Here is a 16,574-nt window from a genome sequence, read left to right on the forward strand (position 1 = left end):
TGGGTTTATTTATCATACGTAGTTTACTATGGTCCATTTACTAGTGTGTAATGTATACCTAAATCTATTCAAGTGATCCACTACTCTATTTTTTTTTAGTATCAGACTGTATTCCCAATTTCTGTTTTGTAATATAGCTTGAAATCTGGTACTTCTAGGCTGTTTCCTTCACAGGTGAGCTCTGGGTCATCCTGCACTTTTGTGTTAAAAGATTTCTCCTGATTCCTAAGTAACTGAAAGAATGTCCCACCTCTGACCATTTGTTGGCTGTCATTCCAGAAATTAATTTGAGGCATTATTTTAAAGTTGTATGAAGGGGAATGTTGGGAAAGCTCACCTGACTGTTTCCTCTACTTGGCCTTCTTGGTTCTGTTCCCAGGAGTCTTAGTTAACCTTTTTAATGTCTGCTTTTAACCTAAATAAACCTTTTTTTTTCTGCCAGAGAAAAAATGGACTCAGTACATAATTTTTGTTATGGGATTTTAAAGAAGAAATACAAAGACTAGGTGCATTTCCAATACACCTTTACAGACAGTAAACAAATATGCAAACTATATAAATTATTTAGAGATGCCTAAGAGAAATTTCTACTGTGCTATGTTGGATACCACTCACTATGTCTTTGTATCTTCCATATTACCTACAATACTGTAGGTATTCAAGAAATACAGGCTTACTTGACAATCTCAAGTCTAGTATCATTAAGAATGAATTTTAATCAATGGGCAAAAATATTTTTCTATAACTACAAAGTCTTCACTAGTGCTATATACACTCCTTTCCATACATTCTAAGTCCTCTTTACCCAAAATAAAGAAGCCACAAACATCTGAGATAATTGTACTCAAAATTCCCATTTAACCTTGTCTTGATATTTCTCTACTTTATTTTCCTTAAGTCTCCTTATTTCTTCTAGGTTCTACCCATATAAGTTAGTTTATGGTTTCCTTCAAATACTGAATAAAACTAGGGAAAAATAAATGAAAATGTAAAACCTTACACATGTGAAATTTCCAAAGAATACTGTTCATTCCATGGCTGGTGTAGCAAAAATGCTTTTAAGGCTAAGGCAGCCCTTGGAACAAGGAGATAGGGACACCACACAGGTTCTGAAAGAAAAGAAAAATAAAAGCTTTCTTTTCCCAATGTAAAGATTACACATAGACTCTTAATGTTACACTATATACAGTTTAATAACAAAATACTGGTGGACATTTAAATTATTATAGCTAAATGGCATCTCATAGACAATTTTTCTGAAGGTACATACGATGATCTTAATGTATCCTGCAATCAAACCTCTTTTCTTCAATGTTGGTGACACATGTAGAAACACCTTTTACGGGGTGTAGGTTTACCTGTTACAATGATAGGCTAAGTAATTTATTCATTATACCCAGTATAGATCAGAGGGAAGACTGGAATCCAAGTTTTCCTGACCCCAAGGCTATTTTGCCACAATGTCTCTCATAACACAATTATTAGCATATTTTTATATGCTATAATATATTTGATATTTATTTAAAAAGATCTATTTTCCTACCAGCAACAATAATTCACATTGTTACACTTCTTTATGAATTACAAAGTGCTTTTCTAAGGACGGTGGCACTTTCAAAAGAAATAGGTAAGTTTGGAAAGGAATGGTTTTAGTGGGAAAAATAAGTTTTGGCAAGGAGAACGGTTAGGGTTAGGGTCAGGGTTAGGTGGATAGGGGGTGGAAGAGATTGTGATAAAGGGAGGGGAAAAGAGGGAGTTCACTGCAAATGATCTAATTTTTTTTTCAATGAAATCTAAGTCAATGGTCTCAGCTGAGACTGATGAAAGTTTGAGGAGGGATAAAAAGATCTGGAAGAACTGTAATAGTGAATAGGATGGAGAATCAATTAGGGAGAAATAAAAAGATCAGACATGTAACAGTGACAGCTTAATTGAGGTTATATAACAAAACTTTGTTCAGCAACATGTATGTATGAGTGAAGGTAGTAGATGTTGGGAATAGCTGAAGCTATAAGGCTGAGGTATTGCAAGGCAAGTTCAATGGTATGATAAGGGGGGGGCAAAAGACTCAAGAGAAGAATACAATGTAGGAGTGAACCAGTTCATCAAGGGGATAAGATGGGGAAGGGAGAAGAGAATAGCTGGTACAGGGATGATGGCCTTGGAAAGGACTGAGGGGCTGAAGGATTGGAGGTCTTGATGTAGACAAAGAATAGGCTTTAGGATTGCAAGACTGAGCTAGAGGTGGAATGACAACAGATTGTGATCATCAAATAGGGGAATTTCAGAATTCACAAATGTGGAAGTAGTACATTTGTGGGTGATGGCAAGATCAAATGTATGACAATTTTGTGTATGGTTAAGGTGGGGAGAAGAACAAGTGAAACAGGTAACCTAAGAACTGAGACTGAGATATCTGAGCAGTATGAACATGTTTATCCCTTAATTTAAGACAGAATTTGAAGAAGAAAGATGCTCAGCCCAGCATTGAATTCAATGAAAAAAGGGGAAGTATCCTGTAGAATGACCAGAATTTTTATTAAGTAAAACAGTATATATCCATCAAATGAAAGTCAAAGAAGGAGAAATTACTGAATGATGGTGGTGATGGAAAAGTCTGAAAGTGACAATGGGGGTCTGGGAATTGGGAAGAGTATGCTGAAGTAGAGCTAGAGTTACAGTATTGTATTTGACTCTTCATCCTCATGTCTAATTAAATTAGCTGCTAAATATTATTTCTTCTACCTTTACAATATATCTCATATAATGTGCCCTTCTCTCAGAATCACACCACAGAGTGCTGGGCCTCTTCTTCTCTTCTCTGGACTATTGCAACAGCCTTCTAAATGGTCTCCCTACCTCAACTCTCTCCTGAATCCAATCTCCACTTAGCTGCCAAGGTCTACTTATATCACCTTCCCTTCATCCCCATACAATTACACCCCAGTGACTCAAGTATAAATCCCTCTATTTGACTCTTAAAATTTTTGCTTTGGCCCCTTCCTATTTAAGCAGCTTCTTACAGATCCCTCTCTTTGGGCACAAGATTCAATTCAAATATCACCTTCTGCAGGAGGCCTTTTTCAGTCTGACCAGCTGCTACAGTCTTTAATTTAATGGTCGCTGTATATATATATGTGTGTATGTGTATATATATATATATACACATACACACATATATACACACACACACATATATATATATACACACACATATATACACACACACACACACACACACACACACACACACACATATATATCTATTCTGTATGTATATGGTACATAACTGTTTACATGCTTTTTGTCTTTCTCATTAAAATGCAAGCAACTAGAGGACAAGGGAACTGTTTTTGCTTTTTCTTTATTTACACTTCACACAATGCCTGAGACATAGTAATTGATTATTACATATTGATGGATCGATAAAATTAACCATAAAAATTTAAGAATGTAATCATACTGAATATGCATAATTCAAATTAAAGGGAATTAAAAGCTTTCAAAAAAAGGGACCAAGTGGAAGGAGATATGTACATGTCTTCCTCATTACTGTTTTGCTACTGGGTTTATCCTGAGGATGCTTTCATTAAGTGTACATAAGATGAATTTACTTCCCCAAACTCCTATTCAATTACAAATAAGTAATCATTTGATCTATATTTACAAGAGTCAGCAGAATATAAATATAAAAGACTAACAAGAGGGTAACATCTTGTGCTTGGATCACTCATATCTGAATTCCATCTAAAAAGTGAAGAAGAATTAAATAACAAATAAGTGACATCTACCAGTGATCTTAAGTTTTGGAAGCTTTTTACACATATATAGCATACATAAATCCATTGGATCCTGACAATCTTGTGAAGGTGTTTATATAAAGACATTTTACAGATGAGGAAGCAGAAGCTCACAGAGTTTGAGCATCTCACCCAAGACTACACTGCCAGTGAGCTTCTGTTTCCTCCTGATGCAAAGGCAGGGCTCTCGCCACTATATGATATTATCTTCATAGCCTGGCTCCAATTAATTTATCAACAAGCCTTAGTCACACTATTTCATTTTTAGCATCTTTTGCAACTTGCCATCTTTTTGAGAACTGACTACATGTAGAATTAAACATAAAAAGCAGTTAAGGGACCTTAATAAAGTCAATCTTTTACTCAATGCATTAAATAAGTTGCAATAGAGATGACATATTGTTGCTGAACATCTACTTACATTTCAAATGATGTAAAGTTCTCTGCTTTGCTGGACTCTTACAAAGACAAAATCAGCCTTCCCATGTACACTTAGAACTTATTTCTACTTCCCCTGGCATTTTATAAACCTTCAAATATATAGACTGAAATTCACATGATCCTCAACATCATCTCTCCTCTAATCATCAGAGTTCTTTCGACCTTTCCATATGGGACCTCAATTTAATTGATTTTTTAGAGTTTTAAATATAAAAATAGATTTTTAAAATATATTATTCGAAAAATTGAGATATCTTACCAGCCTGTGCATTCTTATACCATTCATTGACTAAGATCTCAGAAAATAATTGTTAATCCTCAAGTTCACAAATTTCTACTGACAAGATCCTTTTGGGAAGATGGACATTTCCTATATAATTGTATTATATGTGTTTATTGAAAAATGTTTAAAATTACATTAGCATTTTTTCCTTCACTAATGAAGCTGAGTATCACTTCGGGATCATGTTAATCCACTAAATTCCTTGAGTCAATAAGAAATCAGGTACATCAAATAAAGAATCAATGGTTAATTGTAAAATTATAATGTAAAATGATATAAAAAAATTAGGAACCCAGGTACTGGTATTTTTCTTATTCTCAGAGTACTAGACTAATCATTATTTTGTCATACTATATCTTTTTTAAAAAATTTTATTTATTTAAGGCAATAGGGTTAAGAGTGACCTGCCCAAGGTCACATACCTAGGCAATTATTAAGCATCTGAAGCCATATTTAAACTCAGGTCCTCCTGACTCTAGGGCCAGTGTTCTATCCAATGCACCATCTAGCTGCTCCCTCATGCTATATCTTACTATATATTTTTAAAAAATTAAATTTCTTCATTGACTGAATAAAATTCTAAATTAATATTTTGTAGCAATTTCTACATAGATTTTTCTTTTAGCTTAAAGGGGATTTGCTATCATTACACCAACATAAACTACTGGGACATTTAAAATTATATACCATATTGGTTGTATCTTTAAATATATCTGAAAAGCAAAAATATGCTTTGGATATTATAACCTAAATTTTTATGAAACTCTTCATACAAAGAAAGCTAAAATTCTTACTCAGGGTATTTAGAGATTAAATAAATTGAAAACAACTGGTAGTTAAAACTCTCTATTGGTTTTCCAAAATATGTTGTTCCAAATTATGAGATATCTCACCATCCTGTGCATTATTACACCATTCATTGACATTTTAGATCTCAGGAAATAATTCAGATCTGGAATAGCACCAGAATCTAATAAGAAACTTAGGATAAAACATTGATTTAAAAGCTAATACAGTTAGCAAAGAAATATTGACATTTGGACAAACATGACAATATGTTGCTAGAGACAAGAGGTGGCAGTAGATGATAATACATCAGGCAGCGTTTTATAAATGGGACATAGCATTCTACCTGAGGAAAAAAGGTCATTTGGCACTGATCAAAAAAGCTTTATATATATCATACAAAAATATCTTAATGGAAGGATGAGCCATGAGTGTTATATTTTTAAAAAGGAGATTGTATTCTTATGATGTACTAAAACCAAAAATTTGATGATTTTTGAAAAGCAATATCAAGAACTTCTTAAGTTGTCAATACTTAGGAATTCTATTTACTATCATATTGTTAATTATTTTTAAAAATCTAGAGAATATTTTCTTTCAAAATAAGATAAATGTCACTTCTCCAAAGGGAAAAACTGTTGATGGCATAGTACTAAGAGACAAACTTAAAGTGATAGCCTCCTTCCTAGTAATCCATTCACCCCAAAGAAAAATATCAACCTAAAACTTTCCTTTTCAGGTACAGAAATTAACAATTAAAAATAGAGTTGTCCTATGCGTGTGTGTATTTACCTATGAGACTTTTCTGTTAGAAAAATAACAAAATTAAAATAAAAAGGGATAGAAATTATTCCTACTCATATTTATACTAAGGTTTTGTAATGCATTTAAAAATCCTAAAATGTACTTGAGGATACTGGAAGCCTATAAAAAAAAAATATCAAGTGTTTAAAACTAGAAAGAATAACTATTCCACTGGCCAGAAGTGGAAGCAACTGCCAAAGATAAAAGTCAGGAGAAAGTAATCTTGTAGTTGGAATTAGATAGAAGGCAAACTTTGGTGTTCATTTCTCTAAAATGAAAACAAGAAAGAGAGGCAGTTATTACCAATAGGAAAAGCTTATGTGACTCCTGAAAGCCTCATTTCAGTAATCCTTATTCCAATAAATGACCACTGCCAGTGAGTAAAATGTTACAGTTTAATACTACTTGAAGCCAAGTCAATGTAATTGTAAACCAAAGAAAATTGAATACTAAGCATCCCCCCTTCTCTCCCCATAGTTTAATAACTACATATTTTTTATAGCCTTTGCTTAAAAAGGGGAGGGGAGGCTATTAAAACAGCCTTTACATATTTAAAAATGAGCTACTTTTCACAGCTAGCAATGACAGTTTAAGAAATATTGTGTAAATTTCTGTACTAGTCTATAGTCCAAAGTATATTAAACAATGATTCTCTTTTGGACCTGAATGCCCTTCTCTTTGGGGAAATCAGGATCAAAGAATATATTTTGATCAAGAATGAAAAACAAGACACAAGCAGACTGAAACTATCTTCTGTTTTAATTCCTTATTGTTCTGTATTTAATTTTTAAAAGAACATACATCAAAGCCTCTGATGAAAACATAAAATTCCCCAAATCCTGATTTGTAAATACAAAAATAGATGGTAGTAAATTGGTAAGGAGCCTCTAATTATACAAGAATAAATAAAATATGAATTTTGAGTTAAATATATGGAAATGTCACCTAATAGTTTAAATTAACTTGGTTTTTTTAAAAAAAAAAAACTTTTTATGACTTTCTGGGTAATATATGGACTTTTAAAATATGGTGTGTTTTGTATATATAGGTGCTAGGAATGTCCTATCCTAAGGAACTTAAATTCTACTGGGGTTGGGGGGGGCATCTACAGAAGTAAATACAAAATGAACAAAAAGTTATTTAGAAGAAGGGAGAGAAGGGATACTACCAACTGGGAGAATAAAGATTTCAGGCACCTGAGTTGAACCTTGAAGTGAGCTAGAATTCCAAGAGGAGGAAGAATCACATTCCGTATCTTGGAAGATGGTCCTGTGAACAGGTACAGGGTGAGAAGATAAAATATGGCCAGTTTGACTAAAAGATAAAATGAGTAAACCAGAGTAATAAGAAATTGGCCTGAAAAGATATATTGGAGCCAGATTATGAAGAAAATTATTTGTGAAATAGTAGTTTATACTTTATTCTGGAAGAAACAGGGTACTAATGAAGTCTCTTGTGCACAAGAGTAACACATTCTTAATGCTTTAGGAATATCAATTCCATGTAGAATAAATAAGAAGAGAGCCTGAGATTCAATAAAATCTGGTCAAAAGGTCCAAACATCCCAAAGTACTAAAATGAATGAGTAGATATGACTGTTGAATCACTATCAATGATCTTGAAAAATGGTGGGGAATGGGAATTGGAAATGAACAAGCATTTCAATATTCAAAATGAGGAAAAGAGTAGAATCTACAAAATACAAGGTAATGAGTTTGACTATGACTCTTGGCAAAAGTCCCTTCTCGAATGGGTGGTTAGTCAACATGCTAAAAGAAAAAGACAAGGAACAAACAGTTTGAAGAACAGATGGTGCCAATTTAATGTCATTTTCTTTTTGATAATCCCTGGAAGATGAGAAAAATGCTGAAGCTCTGCTATAGTATCTCATGATTTCTTTATAGACAAGTTTCATATGATGTGGATTAGAAGACACAGATTCTAAACTACTGGAATGATAAGAAAGAGAGCAATTCTAGTGGAATGCCCCAGAATCTGTGATTGGTCCTATGCTAGTTAACATTTTTAACTAATTAAGAAATGATTGTAAAAACATGAAGGTAGAAAACTTAGCAAATTTACAGATGATCTAAATCTGGGAGGAATGTTAAATGTTAGGCGACAGAGACAGGATTCAAAAAGGTTTTGATATAATTATTAATTGATTGTAGGTAGACAATAATAATAAAATTATAATATTATCTAAACTGCTTCACTGCAATTCCATGCAAACTACCAAAAGATTACTATATAGAGCTAGAAAAAATAAAAACAAAGCATCTGGAAAAATAAAAGTCAAAAATCTCAAAAAAATTTCATTATAATGAAAAGAAGTGAAAAGGAAGGGGGTCCAGCAGTACAAGATCTCGAAACATACAACAAAGTAGTAATCATCAAAGTGATTTGATGCTGATTAAGAAATAAGTCAATCAGTGGAACAGATTGAGTACACAATATCCAGAAGCAAACAGGCAGAGTAATCTAGTATTGTTTAAATTTCTAAACCTTAATTACTGGCATAAGAATTCAGTTCTTTTGGGAAAACTGGATAGCAGTCTCATATAAATTAGGTAAAGACATGGCATACTCTGAACCAAGAAAATTGGTAAGTGACATCAAGCATATCATAAACAAATTAAAGGAGGAATTACCTATTGTTAACGAGTTCATGACCAAAGGAGAGGATAAGAATTTTGATAATATAAAATTGGAATATAAATTAAAGCTACTCAGAGGATCAATCTCATAACCATGAGAACGGCAAAATGGCAGTTCTTTTTATAGTGGCAAAAAACTGTAAACCAAAGAAATATCCATGAATTGTTTAATAGCTAAATAAAAAAAAAAGTCTGTAATGGAATACTATAGTGCTATAAGAAATGATGAAGAGGATGATTTCAGGGAAAACTGAGAAAACTGAGAAGACAGTATGAGCTGACATAGAGGGAAGTGAACTGACCAAAGGAGGAAATTTACATAGAATAGCCAGCATCTTTTAAAAGATTTCCAACAAAGCAAGGAAATAAAGATCAATATTGAATAATGGTTACAAAGTTTTAAGATTAATACTAAATTAATATACCATTTTTATTTACGTAAATATCTTACAAAACTTTTGTGGACAAGACATTTCAAGGAAGGGACAGCTAACATACCTAAAAACAGAAGAATTCATTTTATTTGACATCAATACATTAGCACTCCTAAAAACAGTCTAGATCAATCAATATAACTTAAAAAATAAACTTTTCTGAAAGATGGTAGCCCCAGGATAAAGGAAAAAAAAACATTAAAGCATACTTGCCCTATGAACTATTATTTGACTTCCCCTACATACCTGTTAATTCTTGTTCATCCATTCTAAAGCATGCTGATTTCATTGACATCTCTAGGACTCTAATACATCCATCATCTGATGCCAAGATCACTTTATCTGATGTACACCAGTCCACATCCAATATTCGGAAGGTGACATTTCTCCCACTTCTTAAACTACTGACCATCTGAACCTTGAAAAGTGAATGCAATTGTCACTCTCATGAAGATATGCATATTGGATCAAATGTTCTAGGAAAAGCAATTGAAAACAGTAACTATGGCAAAAATTTCCTGGTCTTTTAGGCATTCTATCATTCATACTTAGGATACATTTCAAAACCACCAAATAAAAATGATAAAATAAATACAGTGAAACTCATATTTGGAGTGAAAGGGCACTGTAAAATCAGTATTTTTAAGATGAAAGAATAAAAATTTGTTATAACAAATCTGATATAACAAAATCAGTAAACAGATATAACAAATAATAAAAAAGCAAAGAGCTTCCTGTATTTATAATTTAGGTTTTCTAAGTAAAAATTTAACATACATGTATGGAGGAGAAAATAAAATAGATGCCTACTTCTTTAGTATCCCAGACTTCAGCTCCATCATTATACATAGCTATTAATTTTTGGTTTCCTTTACCAGGGGCAAATCGAATCTTCCTCACCCAACTTCGGTGTGTTGGTATTCCTCTGACAAAATAAGCACAATTATCTGAGTGTATTAAATTTCCCCCAAAATGATTTGAATGTTTAAAAAAAATTATCAGTGCAAAATAGAGGTCAAATCCAGTATCATATAGTCTACCATTGATGGATCTGTAATTGTACTTCTCTAATAGGGAAAAAATCACTTCAGTTAAATGGATCAATATCCCTATAAGTAAAGAAAGTCATTATTCCTTTTTAAAATTTCTGATCTAAAATGTTTCCAAGAACAATTTATTAGGTCATATTCCTTTTCTCAGTTGACAAACAGTTGTGACAAAGCAATAAACTTAATGTCTACACTTCTAGGACAAATAATTCAAGTTAGAAAACAATAACTTCTATATTTATTATACTTTCTATATAGCCATGAATTTGCTAAAATATTAACAATTATAAATACCTAGATACTCTGGCTTTCAAATCCCAAAAATTTAGGTTTCCATCCACATCTCCAAGAACCAATGTATCACCTTTCCAAGCAATGCATGTAATACTTCCCATGCTTCCCTGGGAAAAACCAACAAAGAAATATCACATTTGTAGAATAATTATAAGGGAAATTTTTTTAAAGCTTTATGATGATACATTATATATTTTAAAAAATCATTTAATAAAATTTAAACAAGGATTTTTTTTTCTAGTAATGGAAACTAATCCTAGAACTTATCAAATTCTTAAAGAAAGGCTTCAACTATAGGGTGAAATATTCTGGCTAATATGGAAATATGTTTAACACAGTTGTACCTGTATAATCTATATCAAATTACTTGCTGTCAAAGGGAAGGAGGAGGAAAAGGAAGAAAAGAGAAAAATGTGGAGCTCAAAAATCTTACCAAAAAAAAAAATGAATCTTAAAAACTATCTTTATATATAAAGGAAGAGAAATAAAATACTTTACCAGAAAGAAATCTACCACAACCTCATAATTTGCTACCTTCAAAACTATCCATTAGCTCACATTTAATAAAAAGCAAATCCATCCTAAACAGAAACTCAAAAACAAGTTTTAAAAGTGTAAGGGAAATCTAAATAACAAAAAATATAAAACTTGGTGGAATCACATCTTCCATGTTGCAACTAGCTAATACATCTTGTTAAGATAATATAGACATTCTGTGTCATTAAGAGACTTTTCAGTCAATTCTCAAAAGAGTGAGTAAGCTACAAAAAACAATGTTTTTGAAAGAACTACAACAAACATGTCTGACAGAAGGAATATGTTTATATGGGACATTTAGTCTATGCCAATCCATGGTTTAGACTCACACCTTTTTCAAGGTACTCAAGGATTCCAGAGTTTCCAGTTAGTTACAAGTATCACTGCTCATTGACTTATACAGGACCCCATGTTGTGAGTAAAGGAAAACATAGCAGCAGTTTAAGTCAACAAACAAAAAGCAACCTCAAAATGTATACACAAAACTAAAATATTCTACAGCCAATGAATTTAAGTGATATATTTTATAAATGGAGTTCTGAATAACTTGGCAAATAATCATACCTGGATAGTCTTGATTTTTTTCCTTTTTAACTTTTTCCCCCCATTTCTTGGTGTGATGGATGACTAATGTGGGGTGAGTATATATTTTTTAAATTTTATTTATTTAAGGCAATGGCATTAAGAGTGACAAGGACACACAACTAGGCAATTAGTAAGTGTCTGAGATTGGATTTGAACTCAGGTTCTCAGGGCTGGTGCTGTATTCACTGTGCCACCTGGCTGCCCCCAACCCCCATTTTATTTCCTTGAGTGTAATGTAACAATTGGATTTCCTTTTATAAAATGTGTTTTTCAATAATAAAAAGAGAAAACAAGCTTAAAATTGTCAAATGTAAGCTTCTCAAATCTGAACATAAAAATCAGTATTATAGCATTTCATACCTTATTAATGCCAATTAGTAGATAAAAACTTGCACAGATAAACTACATTTCTCTATCAGGGAATAAAGAAATACAACTAGTTCAAACTAAATCCAAGTATTTTAGAGGATGTGAAAAAATAATCAATTTTACCATTTTTAAATAATTGGGAGAAAATTAGAACAAAACCAAAACTCAATATCTCTAAATGATTTTTTGTCAAATATCCATTTAAAAAATATAAAGTTCAAAAATTACCAATTTTGCTATTTTTTAAGGACAATATATTATTATATTGTACTTCACCCTGTTTTTTTTTCAAATTATGCCAAAACTTCCCCTTATTTTAGTCTACTTTGCTTTCGCCTTAAGTTCAGATTGAAACAAAGTATGGAAGTTTTTATTCAAGAACATAATTATTTAAAGAAATTGGCCATTCATATTTTATTCTTTTATAGTAGATTTAAAACAATCATCTAAATTCTACATTTCTACTTTGATCTCAGAGAAATAAAAATGAGCCAATTAAAACTAATTTTTTCCTGTCCTGTTTATTTCACTTTCAATCCATTTTCTTTGAAAAAGCTGCTCTAATCAGAAGTTGGATCCTTAAAAGCTGATCATTCTTTGATAAAGCTGCTACTATCTGTGAAATTAGGTAACCTGGCAGATAGAACACAGGGACCTTTAAAATACCTTGACTTCTGGTCTAAACAAAAAGAGATATGCTAATAAGCAAAACTGTGTTATCTCAGCAGTCCACCTGAATTTCTACTAGAAAAGAATGGAAGACATGTTAAGGAAAAATATTTGGCTCAACACCTTTAAGAAACTTTTTTTAACCTAAAATAATAACTAAATTCCATTAAGCTGCATCTGTACTCAACTTCAAAGGAAGTTAGCATAGAAATAAAAAGCACAGCTACAATTTTGGAAGGTCCCAAACACAGTATGTCAGGGATTCCCTTTATGTTAAAAATTAAGAACTATTTACACAACTAAGATGTACAACTGCGAATTACAAAAGGCAACAAAAGACTGAAATTAGTCCTCTACCCTCTTGGATGCTAGACATTATATAAATATCAAACCAATGATGTTTGAGATTTTTACCCTTTCCTTCAATTATGCAAATAATTAGATAATATTGGCAATACTGGAAAACATAAGAAGTGAATTCAAATCTGACCTCCGATGCTTATTAGCTGTGTGACCCTGGGCAACTCACTTCAAGTTTTATTTACTTCTGTTTCCTCATCTGTAATATAGGAGCAATAAAGGGCACTGAATTCCCAAGACTGTTGTGAGACCAAATCAGCTTTCTGTAAAAGTGCTTTTGTAAAAGTGCTCAATACAGTGTCTTGCCCAGAGTAAGCATTATATAAAGGTCAGCTGTTGTGGTGGTAGTGGCCGATTTCTTTCTAACATCCTGAAGAAAAAAGACTAGAAGAGCACAAAATGATGACTCACAGGTCTCCAGGGCTTCAAGGCTTGAGAAGGACTACGGTAAGTACTATCACTTTCACTGGAGGACCACAAAAGCTACATGATTTGGTCACCATGATACAAGGAAGTGGGATCAGAAATGTGAACATAAGTCAACTGAGGCCAGTGTGCTTTTTTTCCTTCTATACTACCCTGCCTATGTTTTAATAGAGGGGGGGGAAACTCAAGAAGTTTTTGGTTTCAAATGAATCCACTTAGCCAATATTGTAATGGCTATTAAGTTATTTAGGGCTTATGATATGAAACTAGAAAATGGTGTCAGGTTAAGCCATTCTTCTGGGATGCCTAAGATTAAATTTGAATACGTAAATTAATGTATAATTAGAAAAAAATAAGGATTGTATTATTAAATGACTAAAATCATCTTCGCATAGTGGAAGGAATAACTTCTGAGATTCCTTCCTGATTGAGCAGGAAAAATTATTGTCTCAGCTCTGAAGACTGGTTGACTGTGAACAATTCACTTCTACTATATGGGCCTCAAGTTTCCCCCAACAAAAAAATGAAGGGATTAAACTGAACAATTTCTAAACATTCATTCCAATGATATATTTTAAACAGCAACCTTTATGTGCCTATTTATTCTCCTACATTTTAAAAATTATTGCCTCATTTGACTTCAATTCACAGAAAAAAAAATTATGGCATCATTTTGAAAAGAACAGCTTGTAAGACACAAGTAAAAACAAGTATTAACTGCAGATAACAGAAGCTGACCAGGCACAAGCAAATGCTGTCAAGCCCATAAAAGGGCAATGCCCAATGGGAGTTAAAACTGTGAAAAAAAAAATACTAAAATCTTAACACTCAATTAACTATTATTAGAAATCTCTCATTTCAAGCACTTTAAAAGATTAAGTGACAACTATGACCATCATGTTCTTTTCATCCTCCCCAGTAAAAAGTTTAGGAGAGAATCAATAAGAACTTAAATGCTGCTGATGGACACACAAATTCATTCCCTCCTTATCTCTGCCCCTTAAAATCCTTACTTTACTCCAAAGTTCAGTTCAAAACCAAAACAGACAGAAGCCTTCTAATTTCACAGCAACTAGTGTTTCTCTTATCCCTCCTCCAAATGAATTAGCTCATTTATATTTTGCATCTACTTATCCATGCCATTTCCTCCAAATAGAACAGACCAATGGAAAGGAAGATAAGTTTTCATTTCTGTCTTTGTAGCCCCTGCACTTGGCAAAGCATTCAACATATAGGAGGCACCAGATAAATGTTTATTGACTGATTGAGACTGTGCTTTTCTTTCATGATCAAGTTTATGCCACTGCAGTTTTTAAAAAAGAAACTTTCTGGGGGCAGCTAGGTGGTGCAGTGGATAGAGCACCAGCCCCGGAGTCAGGAGACCTGAGTTCAAATTCGACCTCAGACACACAATACTTATCTAGCTATATGGCTTTGGGCAAGTCACTTAACCCCATTGCCTTGCCAAAAAAAAAAAAAAGATTCTCAAATAACTTTTCAATTTTCTATTTATGATTGTTGACTGGATATAAAACTGTGAACTTTTGGTAACTATTCTTAACTATGAAATGAAAAATGAGACCACGTTTTGACTCACATCTGGAGGAATTCGAGCACTGTCTTTTACTGAGTTGCCTTCAACTGTGAGATGATAAACTTGCCCATCAGTATCAGTAAACACAAAATGCTCCCGGGCAGAGATGTTCTGGCTCAGCTCAGATTTACTTTCTGCTTCCTGCAACAAGCTTTGAAATAGAAATAAAAGTAATGGCTTTTTCTCAAAGTAACGTCAACAAGACTGAAAATAAGAAATCTGAAACCATACATAAATGAATTTTTGAACTACTTGAAGTGAGTAGCATGTTATCATTACCAAGGTATAACATCATAGGAAAACTAGCTACTAAAACATATTCGAGACATAGAAATACTATATTATGTAAAAGAGAGAGAGAAAGAAAGAAAGAGAATGAGAATGTGTGTGGGGGAGGCTAGACAGGATATAATAGATAAATATATAATTACAATTAAAATTCAATGATGCTTCCTCATCACAAAAAAGCTTCAGAGTATGACTGTGATAAACTCCCACAGACATATACAGACAGTATACTCTTTTTTTTTTTTTTTTTTTTTAGGATTTTGCAAGGCAAATGGGATTAAGTAGCTTGCCCAAGGCCACACAGCTAGGTAATTATTAAGTGTCTGAGGCCAGATTTGAACTCAGATACTCTTGACTCCAGGGCCGGTGCTCTATCCACTGTACCACCTAGCTGCCCCAACAGTATACTCTTGAAAGAATGGCCAATCATGAAAGCATATTTCTAAATTTACTAATTTCTAAAATTACAAAAATTTTGAAGTAATAAGTATGAATGAAATATATCAAATCCATGATGACTGATCAAAAGTAGTTCTAGAAACCTTATTTCTTCAAGGTAGGTATTCCTGACAGTGAACAGATTGTAACCTCTTGTCATTTCATCACGTCACTTCTCCTCCATGTCCTTCTTCAGTCCATCCTCAATAGCCTGCCCAAAGCACTGCTGCTTCCTTCTGATTCTTTGAATGTTGCACACACCAAGTTATTTGCTATCCATCACTTTCCATGACTTGGATGACACTCTTTTCCAGAACGACTTTCATGCTACTTATTGCATGCTAGTTATTGTTGGCAATGATCTGCAGTAAATTAATTTCTACCAAAATACTTGGAGCATTTCCAGCTTGGTGAGTGTTTCCAACCTTGCATTATTTTCAGTATTATTTCCTGGCATAGCTTTTGAAACACTGGTACTGGCTCCCCTCCTTCACCAATTTGGATTAGTAGCATTATATAAAACAGTTCTGAAAAATTCCAAAGTACTATACAAAAGAATGATATTGTTATCATCATTACAATATGGATTAATATTTTTGCCCTCTTTATAAAGGACAGAAAAATCTATTTTTTGTTGCAAAGTTTTGGAGGATTTTTTTTAGATTTTTTTTTTTGCAAGGCAAATGGGGTTAAGTGGCTTGCCCAAGGCCACACAGCTAGGTAATTATTAAGTGTCTGAGGCCAGATTTGAACTCAGGTA

The 16,574-nt window shown here is 32.9% G+C and overlaps 1 protein-coding gene across 3 annotated transcripts in view; it reads right to left on the reverse strand.

Moving 5' to 3' along the window:
• WDR11 (WD repeat domain 11) overlaps positions 1–16,574 on the reverse strand; it is a 124,844-nt gene that overhangs the window by 17,882 nt on the left and 90,388 nt on the right. For all 3 annotated transcript variants that reach the window (XM_074233510.1, XM_074233509.1, XM_074233508.1), the window contains exons 16-20: positions 15,092–15,239; positions 10,549–10,655; positions 10,016–10,130; positions 9,452–9,623; positions 1,001–1,109 (exon numbers count right to left, since the gene is read on the reverse strand). In XM_074233510.1, coding sequence (XP_074089611.1) covers positions 1,001–1,109; positions 9,452–9,623; positions 10,016–10,130; positions 10,549–10,655; positions 15,092–15,239 — 651 coding nt within the window. The remainder of the gene's footprint in view (positions 1–1,000; positions 1,110–9,451; positions 9,624–10,015; positions 10,131–10,548; positions 10,656–15,091; positions 15,240–16,574) is intronic.

This window comes from Macrotis lagotis, chromosome 4 (genome assembly GCF_037893015.1).
Source record: "Macrotis lagotis isolate mMagLag1 chromosome 4, bilby.v1.9.chrom.fasta, whole genome shotgun sequence".
Lineage (NCBI taxonomy): Eukaryota > Metazoa > Chordata > Mammalia > Peramelemorphia > Peramelidae > Macrotis > Macrotis lagotis.